Source organism: Oncorhynchus clarkii, chromosome 3, assembly GCF_045791955.1.
Source record: "Oncorhynchus clarkii lewisi isolate Uvic-CL-2024 chromosome 3, UVic_Ocla_1.0, whole genome shotgun sequence".
Lineage (NCBI taxonomy): Eukaryota > Metazoa > Chordata > Actinopteri > Salmoniformes > Salmonidae > Oncorhynchus > Oncorhynchus clarkii.
In genome coordinates this window covers 8320322-8340241 of record NC_092149.1, presented here as the reverse complement: position 1 = coordinate 8340241, position 19920 = coordinate 8320322, and the positions used below count along the sequence as shown (strand labels likewise).

Sequence of the window (19920 nt, the reverse complement as noted above, 5' to 3'; positions counted from 1 at the left end):
AGCTGCTCGCTGTGTATTTAGAGCGCAAAAATCGCTCTCTGTTTCAGGAGAAAGATCACACGCATCCAGCCTGAGGAAAACCAACAGAACTCCTGCCAAGAAAACATTGTTTAACAAACACACAACAGAACAGCATAGTGTAGGTACATCCTGGAAAAGAGAAGGGGATAGAGATGTCATACATAACAGGGATATTGTTACGACACCTTCCATATGGATATTTAAAGCACCTCTCATTCACTCGAGTTACAGTAGTGGTAGGATGAGGAACCAACTCTTATTGGCTTCACTATGATGTCTAATAGTGAGTTACAGTAGTGGTAGGATGAGGAACCAACTCTTATTGGCTTCACTATGATGTCTAATAGTGAGTTACAGTAGTGGTAGGATGAGGAACCAACTATTTTGGCTTCACTATGATGTCTAATAGTGAGTTACAGTAGTGGTAGGATGAGGAACCAACTCATATTGGCTTCACTATGATGTCTAATGGTGAGTTTTGCGCCCTCAGAGCATGCGCAGACCAGCTGGCTGGTGTGTTTACGGACATATTCAATCAATCCTTTTCCCAGTCTGCTGCTCCCACATGCTTCAAGAGGGCCACCATTGTTCCTGTTCCCAAGAAAGCTAAGGTAACTGAGCTAAACGACTACCGCCCCATAGCACTCACTTCCGTCATCATGAAGTGCTTTGAGAGACTAGTCAAGGACCATACCACCTCCACCCTACCTAACACCCTAGACCCACTCCAATTTGCTTACCGCCCAAATAGGTCGACAGACGATGCAATCTCAACCACACTGCACACTGCCCTAACCCATCTGGACAAGAGGAATACCTATGTGAGAATGCTGTTCATCGACTATAGCTCAGCATTTAACACCATAGTACCCTCCAAACCCCGCCCTGTGCAACTGGGTACTGTACTTCCTGACGGGCCGCCCCCAGGTGGTGAGGGTAGGTAACAACATCTCCACCCTGCTGATCCTCAACACTGGGGCCCCCCAAGGGTGCGTTCTGAGCCCTCTCCTGTACTCCCTGTTCACCCACGACTGCATGGCCACGCACGCCTCCAACTCAATCATCAAGTTGGCGGACGACACAACAGTGGTAGGCTTGATTACCAACAACGACGAGACGGCCTACAGGGAGTAGGTGAGGGCCCTCGGAGTGTGGTGTCAGGAAAATAACCTCACACTCAACGTCAACAAAACTAAGGAGATGATTGTGGACTTCAGGAAACAGCAGAGGGAACACCCCCCTATCCACATCGATGGGACAGTAGTGGAGAGGGTAGTAAGTTTTAAGTTCCTCGGCGTACACATCACAGACAAACTGAATTGGTCCACCCACACAGACAGCATCGTGAAGAAAGGGCAGCAGCGCCTCTTCAACCTCAGGAGGCTGAAGAAATTTGGCTTGTCACCAAAAGCACTCACAAACTTCTACAGATGCACAATCGAGAGCATCCTGTCGGGCTGTATCACCGCCTGGTACGGCAACTGCTCCGCCCACAACCGTAAGGCTCTCCAGAGGGTAGTGAGGTCTGCACAACGCATCACCAGGGGCAAACTACCTGCCCTCCAGGACACCTACACCACCCGATGTCACAGGAAGGCCATAAAGATCATCAAGGACAACAACCACCCGAGCCACTGCCTGTTCACCCCGCTATCATCCAGAAGGCGAGGTCAGTACAGGTGAATCAAAGCTGGGACCGAGAGACTGAAAAACAGCTTCTATCTCAAGGCCATCAGACTGTTAAACAGCCACCACTAACATTGAGTGGCTGCTGCTAACACACTGACTCAACTCCAGCCACTTTAATAATGGGAATTGATGGGAATTGATGTAAAATATATCACTAGCCACTTTAAACAATGCTACTTAATATAATGTTTACATACCCTACATTATTCATCTCATATGTATACGTATATACTGTACTCTATATCATCTACTGCATCTTTATGTAATACATGTATCACTAGCCACTTTAAACTATGCCACTTTGTTTACATACTCATCTCATATGTGTATACTGTACTCGATACCATCTACTGCATCTTGCCTATGCCACTCTGTACCATCACTCATTCATATATCTTTATGTACATATTCTTTATCCCTTTACACTTGTGTGTATAAGGTAGTAGTTTTGGAATTGTTAGTTAGATTACTCGTTGGTTATTACTGCATTTTCGGAACTAGAAGCACAAGCATTTCACTACACTCGCATTAACATCTGCTAACCATGTGTATGTGACAAATACATTTGATTTGATTTGATTTTGAGTTACAGTAGTGGTAGGATGAGGAACCAACTCTTATTGGCTTCACCATGATGTCTAATAGTGAGTTACAGTAGTGGTAGGATGAGGAACCAACTCTTATTGGCTTCACTATGATGTCTAATAGTGAGTTACAGTAGTGGTAGGATGAGGAACCAACTCTTATTGGATTCACTATGATGTCGAATAGTGAGTTACAGTAGTGGTAGGATGAGGAACCAACTCTTATTGGCTTCACTATGATGTCGAATAGTGAGTTACAGTAGTGGTAGGATGAGGAACCAACTCTTATTGGCTTCACTATGGTGTCTAATAGTGAGTTACAGTAGTGGTAGGATGAGGAACCAACTCTTATTGGCTTCACTATGATGTCTAATAGTGAGTTACAGTAGTGGTAGGATGAGGAACCAACTCTTATTGGCTTCACTATGATGTCTAATAGTGAGTTACAGTAGTGGTAGGATGAGGAACCAACTCTTATTGGCTTCACTATGATGTCTAATAGTGAGTTTTATTGATTTTTTCTAGAATAATCTGCATTATAACTCATGTAAGAAGGAAGGCTAAATCAATGCCATCGTTCTTCAATACTGTCAGTAAAAATAGTTTCTCTCAGGCAACATGCTCTCTCTATTTGATCCAAAGGGTTTTTTTCAATCCAACTTTATACTCACAGGGATTGGTAGATGAATTAGGTCAGCAGCACAGGAGAGTCTTACACCATGTAATTATTTCATTTAGATTGTTACTATAAATGGACGATAACATTTGTTTTCTTCTTTACCGTCCTGATCTCTAGATGCTGTCTCTTATGTTCTGATCTCTAGATGCTGTCTCTTATGTTCTGATCTCTAGATGCTGTCTCTTATGTCCTGATCTCTAGATGCTGTCTCTTACGTCCTGATCTCTAGATGCTGTCTCTTACCGTCCTGATCTCTAGATGCAGTCTCTTACCGTCCTGATCTCTAGATGCTGTCTCTTATGTCCTGATCTCTAGATGCTGTCTCTTACCGTCCTGATCTCTAGATGCTGTCTCTTACCGTCCTGATCTCTAGATGCTGTCTCTTACGTCCTGATCTCTAGATGCTGTCTCTTACCGTCCTGATCTCTAGATGCTGTCTCTTACCGTCCTGATCTCTAGATGCTGTCTCTTATGTCCTGATCTCTAGATGCTGTCTCTTACCGTCCTGATCTCTAGATGCTGTCTCTTACGTCCTGATCTCTAGATGCTGTCTCTTATGTTCTGATCTCTAGATGCTGTCTCTTATGTTCTGATCTCTAGATGCTGTCTCTTATGTCCTGATCTCTAGATGCTGTCTCTTATGTCCTGATCTCTAGATGCTGTCTCTTATGTCCTGATCTCTAGATGCAGTCTCTTACGTCCTGATCTCTAGATGCTGTCTCTTACGTCCTGATCTCTAGATGCTGTCTCTTACCGTCCTGATCTCTAGATGCTGTCTCTTACGTCCTGATCTCTAGATGCTGTCTCTTACGTCCTGATCTCTAGATACTGTCTTCACGGTCACATGGAGTAGGCTGAGGAGGACCATCTTGTTTTGAAACCGATCTCTATATCTCTAAATACATATCCATTACAGTAATAAAATACTACCAATTGATTTCTGACAGTAACTGTATTATACACAGAACCAATATCCATTTTACATTCATCCAACATGAATCTAATGTGTTATGGGACCAGTAGGGTAATGCTCTGTTGAACACCCGCCGCATGTGGTTAACCAGGAGCGATAATTGTGGTATACCCCTTGTGAACTTCAAATTATCTCCCAAAATATAATTCCCTGCTTTCAGATTCTATTTTCTGCCTATCCCAGCAGCAGCCCCTGAGTTGGAGGGGTTTTCTGGTCCAAAGGGTGTTTGATTAAACCGTATATACCCTAGACGTCACCTGGCTGCAGTGTCACTGTCTGATGCCCAAATGGCAACCTATTCCCTACATAGTGCACTACTCTGGTCAAAAGTAGTGCATTATGTAGGGAATAGGTTGCCATTTGGGACACAGTCATTATGACCTGTGAGATCTGGCCAAGGTTTTGTTGGTGTGGCTTGCCAAGTTTTGCCACTCTGTGGTGACTCTGTCGTTCCGCAACACTGGCTACCCCGGCAGCCCCCTGTAGATGTGAAGCCTTTGACAAAAACCCCCTGGTAGAAAGGAGTGAGTCATCAGAGTCTGGAGCTTCTGTAACTCCTCTCTAATTCCTGTTGTGTTGTGTCCATCTGAAGGTCAGGACCAGAGGGGCTGGTTTCTTTGTGTGTGTGTGTGTGTGTGTGTGTGTGTGTGTGTGTGTGTGTGTGTGTGTGTGTGTGTGTGTGTGTGTGTGTGTGTGTGTGTGTGTGTGTGTGTGTGTGTGTGTGTGTGTGTGTGTGTGTGTGTGTGTGTGTGGTGTAGTAGACCTTACAGTGAAATGCTGAATACATCAGGTGTAGTAGACCTTACAGTGAAATGCTGAATACATCAGGTGTAGTAGACCTTACAGTGAAATGCTGAATACATCAGGTGTAGTAGACCTTACAGTGAAATGCTGACTAACAAGCCCATTAACTAAGAACGCAGTTTTATGAAAAATACCTAAAAAATAAATAAATAAAGTAACAAATAATTAAAGAGCAGCAGTAAAATAACAATAGCGAGGCCATATACAGGGGGTACCGGTACAGAGTCAATGTGTGGGGGCACTGGTTAGTCGAGGTAATTAAGGTAATATAAACATGTAGTAGAGTTATTAAAAGGACTTTTGCATATAAAGGAAGTATATTAATGACAAGCAGGTTGAGCTCTCAGCTGACAGACTTGCGTGTGTGTGTGTGTGTGTGTGTGTGTGTGTGTGTGTGTGTGTGTGTGTGTGTGTGTGTGTGTGTGTGTGTGTGTGTGTGTGTGTGTGTGTGTGTGTGAGAGCTCAAGTCTGTCTGTTTATGTCTGGGTCTGCATTTATGTGCATGCTTGTGTGTGTGTGTGTCCGTCCATCTGTGTGTGATTGTGCGTGCATCTCTGTAAGGAACATGATGGGCCTGATTTCCCCTTCAGGGCTGGCTGAATCGATTGCAGTGGAAAGTGCTGAAATAGCAGCAGCGGATCTCTCTTCGACGCAGCCCAGTGAGTCACTGGAGCTGAAAACATGAACAAGAGTGCTGACTTCTGAAACAAGGCAAACACTCAGAGCGTTACTTGAGAGCGCCGATTTCCAATCTCATTCAACCTGGCTGTAAGCTTGCATCTCCTCGCCTGGCCCTCTATGATACCGTGCTGCATTACATTCAGACTGGCCCTGCTATGATACCGTGCTGCCTTACATTCAGACTGGTCCTGCTATGATACCGTGTTGCATTACATTCAGACTGGCCCTGCTATGATGCTTCAGACTGGTCCTGCTATGATACCGTGCTGCATTACATTCAGACTGGTCCTGCTATGATACCGTGTTGCATTACATTCAGACTGGCCCTGCTATGATACCGTGCTGCATTACATTCAGACTGGTCCTGCTATGGAACCGTGCTGCATTACATTCAGACTGGTCCTGCTATGATACTGTGTTGCATTACATTCAGACTGGTCCTGCTATGATACTGTGTTGCATTACATTCAGACTGGTCCTGCTATGATACCGTGCTGCATTACATTCAGACTGGTCCTGGTATGATACCGTGCTGCGTTACATTCAGACTGGTCCTGGTATGATACTGTGCTGCATTACATTCATACTGGTCCTGCTATGATACCGTGCTGCATTACATTCAGACTGGCCCTCTATGATACCGTGCTGCATTACATTCAGACTGGTCCTGGTATGATACTGTGTTGCATTACATTCAGACTGGCCCTGCTATGATACCGTGCTGCATTACATTCAGACTGGCCCTGCTATGATACCGTGCTGCATTACATTCAGACTGGTCCTGGTATGATACTGTGTTGCATTACATTCAGACTGGCCCTGCTATGTTACCGTGCTGCATTACATTCAGACTGGCCCTGCTATGATACCGTGCTGCATTACATTCAGACTGGTCCTGCTATGATACCGTGCTGCATTACATTCAGACTGGTCCTGCTATGATACTGTGCTGCATTACATTCAGACTGGTCCTGCTATGATACCGTGCTGCATTCCATTCTATTCAGATTGCAGCACAGAGACCACAGATAGGAGAGCCCAGTCACACAGTGGCTCTCAGCATTGTCGTCCGGGATGCTGCTGCTGGTTAGTGGTTACCACAGCTCTGTACCCAACATTATGCTCTGTCAACAACCTCTTATCAGATGTGAAAGAATCCAAAGTGGAGCCGAGAGGATATTAAGGGAAAGCACAGTGTATTGTGGAAAGCACAGTGGATGTCATTACCCAGAATTAAGAGGCTCCCTCTCCTTATGAAGGCTGATTTACGTAATGTTGACCCGATGTGGTACAGGGCTGCCTGGAAGGACGGAAGATGGTCAAACTGATATGATTTATTCTAAACAGCCTAATGGAGACGTTCAGGTTGAAGCGTTGCACATTAAAACTGCGGGAGCATTCAACAGTGTGTGGATGTGTGTATTACTTTCAGGACTTTTTGTACTCTACACCGGCAAGTTACTGGATGTGTGTTCACTTGGCCTACTTCTAAACATGATCTATTACACTAACATACAATGTGTGGGCTTAGCTATCTGGCAGGGTTGTCAGTAGAGTAGCAGTCCTCTACAGAGAGAGGACAGGGTTGTCAGTAGAGTAGCAGTCGTCTACAGAGAGAGGACAGGGTTGTCAGTAGAGTAGCAGTCCTCTACAGAGAGAGGACAGGGTTGTCAGTAGAGTAGCAGTCCTCTACAGAGAGAGGACAGGGTTGTCAGTAGAGTAGCAGTCCTCTACAGAGAGAGGACAGGGTTGTCAGTAGAGTAGCAGTCGGCTACAGAGAGAGGACAGGGTTGTCAGTAGAGTAGCAGTCGTCTACAGAGAGAGGACAGGGTTGTCAGTAGAGTAGCAGTCCTCTACAGAGAGAGGACAGGGTTGTCAGTAGAGTAGCAGTCCTCTACAGAGAGAGGACAGGGTTGTCAGTACAGTAGCAGTCCTCTACAGAGAGAGGACAGGGTTGTCAGTAGAGTAGCAGTCGTCTACAGAGAGAGGACAGGGTTGTCAGTAGAGTAGCAGTCGTCTACAGAGAGAGGACAGGGTTGTCAGTAGAGTAGCAGTCCTCTACAGAGAGAGGACAGGGTTGTCAGTAGAGTAGCAGTCCTCTACAGAGAGAGGACAGGGTTGTCAGTAGAGTAGCAGTCCTCTACAGAGAGAGGACAGGGTTGTCAGTAGAGTAGCAGTCGTCTACAGAGAGAGGACAGGGTTGTCAGTAGAGTAGCAGTCCTCTACAGAGAGAGGACAGGGTTGTCGGTAGAGTAGCAGTCCTCTACAGAGAGAGGACAGGGTTGTCGGTAGAGTAGCAGTCGTCTACAGAGAGAGGACAGGGTTGTCGGTAGAGTAGCAGTCCTCTACAGAGAGAGGACAGGGTTGTCGGTAGAGTAGCAGTCGTCTACAGAGAGAGGACAGGGTTGTCAGTAGAGCAGCAGTCCTCTACAGAGAGAGGACAGGGTTGTCAGTAGAGTAGCAGTCGTCTACAGAGAGAGGACAGGGTTGTCAGTAGAGTAGCAGTCCTCTACAGAGAGAGGACTGGGTTGTCAGTAGAGTAGCAGTCCTCTACAGAGAGAGGACAGGGTTGTCAGTAGAGTAGCAGTCCTCTACAGAGAGAGGACAGGGTTGCCAGTAGAGTAGCAGTCCTCTACAGAGAGAGGACAGGGTTGTCAGTAGAGTAGCAGTCCTCTACAGAGAGAGGACAGGGTTGTCAGTAGAGTAGCAGTCCTCTACACAGAGAGGACAGGGTTGTCAGTAGAGTAGCAGTCGTCTACAGAGAGAGGACAGGGTTGTCAGTAGAGCAGCAGTCCTCTACAGAGAGAGGACAGGGTTGTCAGTAGAGTAGCAGTCGTCTACAGAGAGAGGACAGGGTTGCCAGTAGAGCAGTTTGAAATGGAGGAAAGGGGGTGTAAATGGGCCCTGGAGAGAATGAGATGGAGAGATAGTACATTTGCATGTTATTAATTTAGCAGACCTGCCCTACCATGTTCACACCGCTGGGCCATACCATGTTCACACCGCTGGGCCATACCATGTTCACACCGCTGGGCCATACCATGTTTACACCGCTGGGCCATACCATGTTTACACCGCTGGGCCATACCATGTTCACACCGCTGGGCCATACCATGTTTACACCGCTGGGCCATACCATGTTCACACCGCTGGGCCATACCATGTTCACACCGCTGGGCCATACCATGTTCACACTGCTGGGCCATACTATGTTTACACCGCTGGGCCATACCATGTTTACACCGCTGGGCCATACCATGTTCACACCGCTGGGCCATACCATGTTCACACCGCTAGGCCATACCATGTTCACACCGCTGGGCCATACCATGTTCACACTATTGGACCCTACCATGTTCACACCGCTGGGCCATACCATGTTCACACTATTGGACCCTACCATGTTCACACTATTGGACCCTACCATGTTCACACCGCTGGGCCATACCATGTTCACACCGCTGGGCCATACCATGTTCACACCGCTGGGCCATACCATGTTCACACCGCTGGGCCATACCATGTTCACACTATTGGACCCTACCATGTTCACACCGCTGGGCCATACCATGTTTACACCGCTGGGCCATACCATGTTCACACCGCTGGGCCATACCATGTTTACACCGCTGGGCCATACCATGTTCACACCGCTGGGCCATACCATGTTCACACCGCTGGGCCATACCATGTTCACACTGCTGGGCCATACTATGTTCACACTGCTGGGCCATACCATGTTCACACCGCTGGGCCATACCATGTTCACACCGCTGGGCCATACCATGTTCACACTGCTGGGCCATACCATGTTCACACCGCTGGGCCATACCATGTTCACACCGCTGGGCCATACCATGTTTACACCGCTGGGCCATACCATGTTCACACCGCTGGGCCATACCATGTTCACACCGCTGGGCCATACCATGTTCACACCGCTGGGCCATACCATGTTCACACTGCTGGGCCATACCATGTTCACACCGCTGGGCCATACCATGTTCACACCGCTGGGCCATACCATGTTTACACCGCTGGGCCATACCATGTTCACACCGCTGGGCCATACCATGTTTACACCGCTGGGCCATACCATGTTCACACCGCTGGGCCATACCATGTTCACACCGCTGGGCCATACCATGTTCACACCGCTGGGCTATACCATGTTCACACCGCTGGGCCATACCATGTTCACACCGCTGGGCCATACCATGTTCACACCGCTGGGCCATACCATGTTCACACCGCTGGGCCATACCATGTTCACACCGCTGGGCCATACCATGTTCACACTGCTGGGCCATACCATGTTCACACCGCTGGGCCATACCATGTTCACACCGCTGGGCCATACCATGTTCACACTGCTGGGCCATACTATGTTCACACTGCTGGGCCATACCATGTTCACACCGCTGGGCCGTACCATGTTCACACTGCTGGGCCATACCATGTTCACACTGCTGGGCCATACCATGTTCACACCGCTGGGCCGTACCATGTTCACACCGCTGGGCCATACCATGTTCACACCGCTGGGCCATACCATGTGAAGATAGTCATGATCCCTGACCGAGAGCCTGAGGGATGACCAGCCCAAATTGTACTTATTCATCCATGCAGGAGTGTAACTCAGAAGCAGCCATGGGAGACCTGAAAGACATCGCTGCAGGTCCTTCATCTCACATCCAACCACTTGTTGGGATGAGGGCTTTTTCTGACCCTGCCCTGCTATGGTTCCATGGCTGACTCCAAAGTGGAGAAGTGAATCACACTGAATGACATATCACTGCAGAATAGATTTTCAGGATGTTCCCAGTCACCAACACTGACCTTGTTAAACACATGTTTACCCTGAAACATCGGGCACATGACATAATTCATATAATTACCTTGGGTCTGAATTCCTAAAACAAAAAGGTATTTTGTAAAGCCTCAGGCTGCATACTGTGCCCAATAACCTGCCTGAGTGGCTGAAATGGTCACTGAATACGAGAACATCTCTTCATAGTGAGGAGGCCATATCTGCATCCCAAATGGCACCCTAGTCACTATATAGTGCAGAAGTAGTGCCCTATGTAGGGAATAGGGTGCCATTTGGGATGTATCGATGACTGTAGGCTATGACTGTAGTTACAGCCCATGATCAGGGATCACTTGACATTCTGACAACACGACGGTCGGTTCAGTGAAATGCAGTCAGTGGGATGGAGATGAAATAGCTCCCAGTCACTAGACCTTCTCTTGTGCCGACCCTCCCGCCGCAACTCAACTCCAGTGGTTTCAACCCAAAGATCTGCACTGCATTATGCCCATCCGTTTAGATCAAAGGCAGGTGTAGGGCCTCTATTCTCCTCCTCATTCATTCCCACTGAATATGCATGATGTTTTAATTCCTCTCCTCCAATGGGAAGGAGAGGTCGAAACAAAAGCACCAGCCACTCTCTAAACCCTAAACCAGCCTTCATGTCTAGAAGTAGGCACCTCCAGAGACAGTTATATATAAAGAGTTGGGCCAGGTTTTAGAATGGATGCCATGTAAGTGCCTTTATTCTCCTAATGTTGGTGATGTAACAATACAGTTCCCTATTAAATGACCTGCTGTAAACAAGCCAAACAGAACAGCCAATTTAACACACGTTTTTATGGATTAGCATTTGGGATTATGTGTATCCAAGTCTGGACTGTGTTGTGGTGTCAACACATTTCACATTCACTGGACATCTTCATAAACAACGTATCGCTTAGCAGCGGCTATGGAGGAGAAAGAGGTGCTCCTGGACAACTCTTTGTGTATCAGAATCCGGGGTCTTCTGCGTATCACATGCAGGGCAAACTGGAGTTCTGCTCTGTGAGCTCATCAGATTTTAAATAGTTTCAGTCGGCTGTATCAAACACAAGATCAGAGCAACAGGCGTGAACAGCAGGAAACAGTAACACATCATGACGAACCTAAACTATCTGACAAGTAGCACCAACCTCACAAACCGCCAGTAACAACACATAGCAGTCCAGAAATAATACAATTAGGAGCCATCCATTTAACAGACAAGAGCACATAATTAAACAGTGGAGGTTCAACTACACTCGGCAACAGAAGCTCCACTGTCCTTTAAGTGCCAATGTTCAAGTGGTTGCCATTAAAAATGTACTGTGGTGTGCTGTGCTCCTGCTGCCTGTACGGTGGAAGCTGCCTCAGCTGCATGTCAGCCAAACTGGGTCAGAGCTAGCTCCCCCTCACCTCCTCTTTCCCCACCTCCCCTGAAACACATTCTTCCGCCTGAAAATATTTGCCTAGCTACAGCACAAGCAGGAGTCAGCCCAGCTGAGAAAGTAACTCAAAACTCAAAGCTTATTATAAATGATTGATAGCTTCATAAATTATTTCATTCATTATCTTCTTGTTCGTTGTGGATGTTTCGTTTTTCTGGCAAGCATACATAGTTATTGGTTGTTTGTGGTCCTTCCTTCCAAGCTTCTTTTGAGTGAAAGCACTGACTGTTGTCCTCCTCCCACCCACTCTTAGTGTTGGTCTACAGAAACAGACCTCTGTGCCAGCAACATGCGTCACCAGTTCCTTCTATCCTGGACTGTTTGTTAACTGAACAGGCTTAAGGGCTCTCTGTCACACCACGGTCTCTTAGTCAGAGCTATGAGGTGGCAAAGCAGTATCCCTCTCAGCCAAGTGACGATGAACACACTGTGTGTGCCCCAAACGGCACCCTGTTCCCTACATAGTGCACTACTTGTGACCAGGGCCCATAGGGTTTAGTGCACTCTGTATATAGGTCGGGAATAGGGTGCCATTTGGGACGCAGACCCATGTCTGAAAGCAACGCTTTTCACCACGTCCTCACCAATCAGCCCTAATGCATTCTGAGGGGGCACTATTCCCCGTCTGTCTGTCTGTCTGTCTGTCTGTTGCTACAACCTGTAGCTAGCTGGTGCTGTGATGCACTCCTGCGTGCTGCCTGCCTACAGAGACTGTTACAGGATACCTTTACCTAGCCAAGTGGAATCTGGTTTGTATGTGGAGAGACATGCACATAGGGGAGGCTTTATAAAACCACTTGTGTGTTGTACAAGTGTCACACCAGTTGATGTCGATCTCTAACAGATAGATTCAACAAATAGCAGGATAAATCAACAGGCAGAGATGCTGTTGTCAGTTGCCATGGCTGGACTAGTAGATTACCTTTGGAATCCCGTCAAACAAAACTGTACTGTTACACAATTCTCTGTTCGTGGTCAGTATCAATCACACCATCAACAGCAAACAAGGGATGGACATGGAACTCAGCAGACCCCCTGTCTTTCTGTAAGGCCGTCAGCATAAAGACAAGCCTACTGTACTATTCAGCCGTCTGCCTGCATGGGCCTAAGTGCTGCCCAGGGGAGTGGCAGTCTGACATTAAACTGCAGTGACGGTAGAGGGATGTAGAAAGCCAACAGACCAACCAAGGTGTGAGAGAAACCCAGTACAACTATAGCTGTCTCCTGTGGACTAATGCATTGTGCTGATATAGGATATGTTCCAAATGGCACCCTATTCCCTTAATAGTGCACTACTTTTGACCAGGGACAAATGGGCTGTGGTCAAATGTAGTGCCCTATATAGGGAATAGGGTGCCATTTGGGTCGCACCCATACTCCTGCTATAGAACAATAACCCAGGAGCTCCTGAGACCCCAGTCTGCATGGGCCATCTAATGAAGCAGATTATAATGATTCCTGATAAACCTGCGTAGGCCATCTAATGAAGCAGATTATAATGATTCCTGATAAAACCTGCGTAGGCCATCTAATGAAGCAGATTATAATGATTCCTGATAAAACCTGCGTAGGCCATCTAATGAAGCAGATTATAATGATTCCTGATAAAAACCTGCGTAGGCCATCTAATGAAGCAGATTATAATGATTCCTGATAAAACCTGCGTAGGCCATCTAATGAAGCAGATTATAATGATTCCTGATAAAACCTGCGTAGGCCATCTAATGAAGCAGATTATAATGATTCCTGATAAAACCTGCGTAGGCCATCTAATGAAGCAGATTATAATGATTCCTGATAAAACCTGCGTAGGCCATCTAATGAAGCAGATTATAATGATTCCTGATAAAACCTGTGTAGGCCATCTAATGAAGCAGATTATAATGATTCCTGATAAAACCTGCGTAGGCCATCTAATGAAGTAGATTATAATGATTCCTGATAAAACCTGCGTAGGCCATCTAATGAAGCAGATTATAATGATTCCTGATAAAAGCTGCGTAGGCCATCTAATGAAGCAGATTATAATGATTCCTGATAAAACCTGCGTAAGCCATCTAATGAAGCAGATTATAATGATTCCTGATAAAACCTGCGTAGGCCATCTAATGAAGCAGATTATAATGATTCCTGATAAAACCTGCGTAGGCCATCTAATGAAGCAGATTATAATGATTCCTGATAAAACCTGCGTAGGCCATCTAATGAAGCAGATTATAATGATTCCTGATAAAACCTGCGTAGGCCATCTAATGAAGCAGATTATAATAATTCCTGATAAAACCTGCGTAGGCCATCTAATGAAGCAGATTATAATGATTCCTGATAAAACCTGCGTAGGCCATCTAATGAAGCAGATTATAATGATTCCTGATAAAACCTGCGTAGGCCATCTAATGAAGCAGATTATAATGATTCCTGATAAAACCTGCGTAGGCCATCTAATGAAGCAGATTATAATGATTCCTGATAAAAATCTGCGTAGGCCATCTAATGAAACAGATTATAATGATTCCTGATAAATTGATGAAATCGGGGCCTGAGCCTCCGTAGAGCAGAATGAATCCCATTGGGAGCTGCATGGGATTTTTGTTCCGGAATATGTGATTTATTGAGTTGATGAACAAGGTCAGGACGAGGTCAAATAAATGAACAAGTTAAGTGCAGCTCAACCATATCGAGAGAGGGGGGGGGGGGGGGGGGGGGGAGTAGGAAGAGTGATGTATAACAAGTTGACCAGTTACAATGTCATGCATCAATCAAAAAACACATATGATCAGGCAGGCTCCCTTTCTCCCCACCTGTCTACTAAGAGTTTCACTCCACCTGAATATAGCAATTCAACAGCTATCCCGCCGCCTGCACAGATCACCATGGTCACGACAGAGACACACATTGTTTTCGTATTTCTGAGGTCATTGACTGCCTCCGTAATGTGAAATGTATAATGTCTGTCAATAAGTGGCTTACATTTTCAAGTCAAAGCAGCACTTCTAATGTCATTTTTAAATGTATTGTGCATTGACATTATTGGTAGCCGTCAAGTTAACCAATCATGTCCACACATCTGATTACAGAGTACCTTGAACCAGAATGTCAGAAATGTGTGTTATCTTGTCCCTCATTCAGTAAGTGTCAGCAAGTTCACAGCCAAAATTGTAATTTGACTTCCCAGGAAATTGTCTATCCATTTTGAGGTCATAGACCTGATTCTAAATGCAGTCAAGAGAGCTATCGAGTGATAAGGGTTATCTATGAGGAATTAAATGTCTTTTAGCCCCCTCAAAGGGCTACATGGCCTCATCTGATTTATGCTACAGTAGCTGCAGCCACCCAAGTAGTGCTCTCTCTCTCTCTCTCTCTCTCTCTCTCTCTCTCTCTCTCTCTCTCTCTCTCTCTCTCTCTCTCTCACTCTCTCACTCACTCACTCTCTTTTGCTCCCTCTCTTTCTCTCTCACTCTCTCTCTCCCCATCTCTCTCTCCCTCCTCTCTCTCTCCCTCCCCAATTTCTCTCTCTTCCCCCTCCTCTCTCCCCCCCTCTCTATCCCCCCCTCTCTCTCTTTCTCCCTTTCTCTCTGAGCAGTACAGTAGTAAGGATGATGGTTAAAACACAAGGTCATGTACAGCACTGTTTCCTATAGGATGGTGAAGACATGCTTTACTCTGAGGATTATCTTTCAACTTTTGATTCAAATGCTTGAAGATACACTTTAGGCTAATAAGGTGATATAGTATACATTGTGAAATTTGATACAAACAAATAAAAACAAGTGACTAACAGACAGACAAGAGATTTTGTTAATATTGTTCTTTATTATGAAGTGACAATGCCTTGTTGTGTCTTGTGCTTACATCATTTGAATGCTGACTGGAAAGGACATTATCCTCCCTCCAGATATCTCCTGAAATAAGGTTTGTTTAATTCTTTACAGCTGTAAAAATGATTACTCCAAAGGATTATTTACAAAGCCTCTTGCAATAAATTATTATTAATTCATTCTTTATTGGAAATACAAAACAGAGGTCAAGCTAATACGAGTTCTTGTTTTTTCTACCTGAATCTCTAGGTTCATTGTGCTACTTTTTAAGGTGTAAATGAAGTGCTTTGTTATAGACAAATCTGTGGCACACCAATGAGGTTCAAGAAAGGCATCTTGTCCATCAAGCTGAGTGTGGATGCAGTGCAAAGTTTGCCCACCTTAAGTCAATAGTGGGTTCCAGTGTTTTTCATCCCAAAATAACACCCTATTCCCTATATAGTGCACTAGATTTGGCCACGGCCCATAGGGCTCTATATAGAATATAGGGTGCCATTGGGGACCCAGAGGTGTTTGACCTTTGTATGACCTTAATGGGTGCCCTGTAGATTTGGAGACATGTTCTGAGATGCTGGGAGCTGAAGTACTACAAGCCTACGGTCCTAACACTACTGTTGAAATAAGAGGCAGGCAATGCATGGCGCTAGAGGAAAAGAGGATGTGGTCGTTTTCTTGTTGTTTCACTAACACTACATTGGCATTTCCCTGATGTTGTATTTTTTGTATGACTATAGATGCGTACTGGAGTAAAACATACCTGATTTTAAAAACTGCTATACAGTAGGTAATAGTTCATCATCATTTTCAAAAATACCATGCATTAAGTGATTATTGCTTTATAATTCGTCATGTGGCTTCAACAGAAATATTGCCAACAGATACTATCTAGATTTTGGAGAAGAAAAAAATCATAAGCTTTGTGATACTGGCATAGATTTCATTTTTGCATGCAATCATTTAAAATGGTAGTAAACGAAGAATAAGTGACAAAGCTTTGGCCTGTTCATGAGAGGTTGGCAAATTCACACATTAAAGTGCAAAGAATAGGTAGTGGTATCAAATAAAAACAGACCAATATGTCAGACATTCTATATAAACAAATACATATAAATAGCCTAATGTATAAATAGATAAATAAATACATAAATAAATAGATGAATGAATGAATACAAACATAAATGGCATTTACCTCAACGGAGAGTATGGTCTGTTGCAGCAGTACATTATTATCCAACATTAAAATGTTCGACTTTTGTTTGGAGCAATCCAGTATTGTCATCTTCGTCACATTTCAAAATATATGATTTCATATTTACGCGCGGTGGAAGGTATATTCTATCCACGTGACTGGAGGAGGAAGAGGATTTTTAAGTGCATGCGAAGATCATCAGTAATTCCTTCGGGTGGATTTCAAGGAGAATACAGAAAAATTGTGCTATTATTGTGGTTCCACTGGAAGTTGAGGTGGATTTTAGGAAAGGTTTGGCAGAATTAGTCAACCAAAAATATAATGTTTTTGTCTGCACTTTTAATGTGGACGTCATGGAGAGTCATCGAGATCAGGACTCAAGGGCGAGAACGCGCCTTTGAAGCACGCGGACTCGTAGTGCTTATTCAGGTAGGACTTGAGAGCGAAGGTCTTGTCGCACCGTTTGCATTTGAAATGCTTGAAAGCGGAGTGAGTCTGCATATGCGCGCGCAGGTTGGAGCGGTCGGCGAACGCTTTTCCGCAGTGTGCGCACCCAAAGGGCTTCTCACCCGTGTGTGACCTCATGTGGCCCTGCAGTAGCCAAGGTCTGCTGAAAGCTTTGCCACAGATGTCACACTTGTGCTTGAGGTCATGGGTGAGCAGGTGCATGGCCATTGCTGGCATGGACACGTACACTTTCCCACAGGTTGCGCACTTCTTGGCCATCTTGCTGTCCAGGCTCCGGTGGGTCTGCTTATGCCTACTCAGGTTGGAAGACGTGGCGTAGGTTTTCCCACATTCGTTGCATGTGTGACGCTGTATGCTCCTGCTGCTGGGGCTGCTGATTACTTTCCTCCGTGACCTTCCGTCCGTGATGTAAAACGCGTCCACCGTGTAGCAATCACTCACCGCGGTGTCCCCATTGATGTAGCCGGAGGTGACGTCCGACTGCGGACTGTCAGGCTGGTCTGAGTCTGGGGCGCCGTAGTCGCTGTGGATTCCATCGTAGAGTGGCTCCGGAGAGGGAACTTTAATGGCACCGTCGCTTTCTCCATCGTAGACAGACGGGCTGATGTAGTCACTAATGTACCCTGGTGTGAAAAATAACAAGATGTTAATTCAATTACTCATTGTCGCGCGGGGATTCTTCAAGTGGGAACAATCTGCTTAATAGATACAACAAGCTACAGGCAGCACTTCTCCACTTGAAATCCGCTACAGCACGTTGTCACCAAAGGCTATGCGTCCTGTGCAGTTTATTAAGCTTTAGGCGAGTCTAAAACGTTTCTTTTTACCTGGAAGCACGACCCTTTTATGCGTTAACCTATAGTTGCCAATTACACACAGTGAGAATAAACATAATTTAACAACATAACCTACTGAGATGATGAGGCAACATTATACAGCCGGTCTGAAGCGATGGATAGGCTAGTTTACACATCATCATGAAATATGATTCAGCCTTCTGACTGACATAATGTCTAAATAATAGGGCTATACACCCGTGTTCCAAGGCATAACGGGTAATATAGGTGCAATGCAATCTCTTGTGTACATGCTGGTACCTAAGTGCAGATATATGATGCACACTTGTGGGTTGTGGAGAAGTTTTGCGTCAGCAACACAAGCATCATTCCTCCCCATGTTCCGAGTAGGCTAGGTGTGATAGGCTATTTCCACATTCAATTAGTTTGTTTTAAAAACATACAGGGTAGAATTAGCCTACAAATGTATAGGTAGGTGTGTTTGTCAAAACTAATATAACAATGGAATCAGATTGAGTCATGAATGCAGCACAAAAACGTGCAAACGTGGCAAAAAAAGACACCGTGTATAATAAGCAATATATATATATAACATAATCAACATTCCGAATTATAAATAATGTTTATATTTACCTTTATCGTGAATCCGTAGACTGACGTCGGTCCTGGATCGTCCATAAGAACTCTCAAAATCACTGGATGAAAAATCATCAAGCTTCACCTTTTTAACCAGGAAAGACCTTGGCATGTTTCTGGTGTTGCACCGAAACAACAACCGTCCAGGGCAGGGTTACTGTCCTCATGCAACGCCAATGTAGAGCTGGATATTTAAGGCTGAGCTTTGGATGCCTGGCTGCGTAGAGTATCAGACAAACAGCCAGTCAGTCAAACAAACCCCCAGCCAACCCGTAGTGCTTAGGTTTCTCTGTTCTACCTGCTACGCCGTGTCTTGCGAAGGGAAGAAATGCAACTTCAGCACTGGATAGCTCCCTCTCAGAGGCTCGCGTACGACGGAGGAGCGAGCTGAAAGCACCCTGCAGAGTGCGCCTCTTTCTCCCGCGTGCCAATAGAGGATAAAAGCAAAAAAACACGAGAGAAGCTGCTGTACTGTAAGAGTGCAACAAAAAAATGGGTTGCACTTGTCAGCGTTATTTATTGCTTTCCAATTATTCCCAACTCTGATTGGTAGCCTATTTACATTTGGCTGAAAAATAATAATGTCAGTTGATGGACCATCACCGCTCCACTTCTCTCTCTCTCTCTCTCTCTCTCTCTCTCTCTCTCTCTAGCTCTCTCTCTATCTCTTTCTCACTGTTGCTGCAGCCTCTCTCTGTGTTCTGTGCTTGGTGTCTGGAGACAGTTGATCAGCTGTTGGGATTTATACGGCGCTGCGATCAGGTGGGAGATGAAAATGGAAGTGCTTAATTTAATCCATCAGAAATCTCTGGGGAGCAACATTGGGATAGAATGATTTATATAGGCGGCTACTCGTCTCCACATCTCATTTTATTTTTAAGGAGCTCACCACCATGTTCTTTGGAGATAAGAATGGAAATGTTTGTTTTATTTCAAGTCTTTCTGTATCAGTTGAAACTAGGCTTACATCGCACCTGCTTACATGCAACGCGTTACATTTTATTCAGCACTTCCTCACGGTTTTGAATGGAGATTCTTTCCAGCTTTGCAATGCGTTGCACATTCTCCTGCAATTTTATGATGACATATCATTTCTTTGAAGAATTGTAACTATTGTTCACCCCGTAATTACCATACCGTGTATAGCCTACAGGCTTCTGGTCTCTACGAAATCAACTGTTAGACAATGAATAATGTATCCCTTGTCATGTTCATATGATCATTATGGGTTCATGGTTCACTCTAATACTAAATATCCCAGGTGCTGAATTCTGAATTTGCATTGTGACATAGCAACACCAC

The 19920-nt window shown here is 45.3% G+C and overlaps 1 protein-coding gene across 1 annotated transcript; it reads right to left on the bottom strand.

Moving 5' to 3' along the window:
* Nucleotides 1-15544: 15544 nt before the first annotated feature.
* LOC139405693 (transcriptional repressor scratch 1-like) lies at nucleotides 15545-19265 on the bottom strand. Its single transcript, XM_071148116.1, has 2 exons — nucleotides 18616-19265; nucleotides 15545-17808 (listed from the first exon to the last, which is right to left on the bottom strand). The coding sequence occupies exons 1-2, from the start codon at nucleotides 18728-18730 to the stop codon at nucleotides 17069-17071; spliced, it is 855 nt and encodes a 284-aa protein (XP_071004217.1). The 5' UTR covers nucleotides 18731-19265; the 3' UTR covers nucleotides 15545-17068.
* Between the last annotated feature and the right edge of the window lie 655 nt (nucleotides 19266-19920).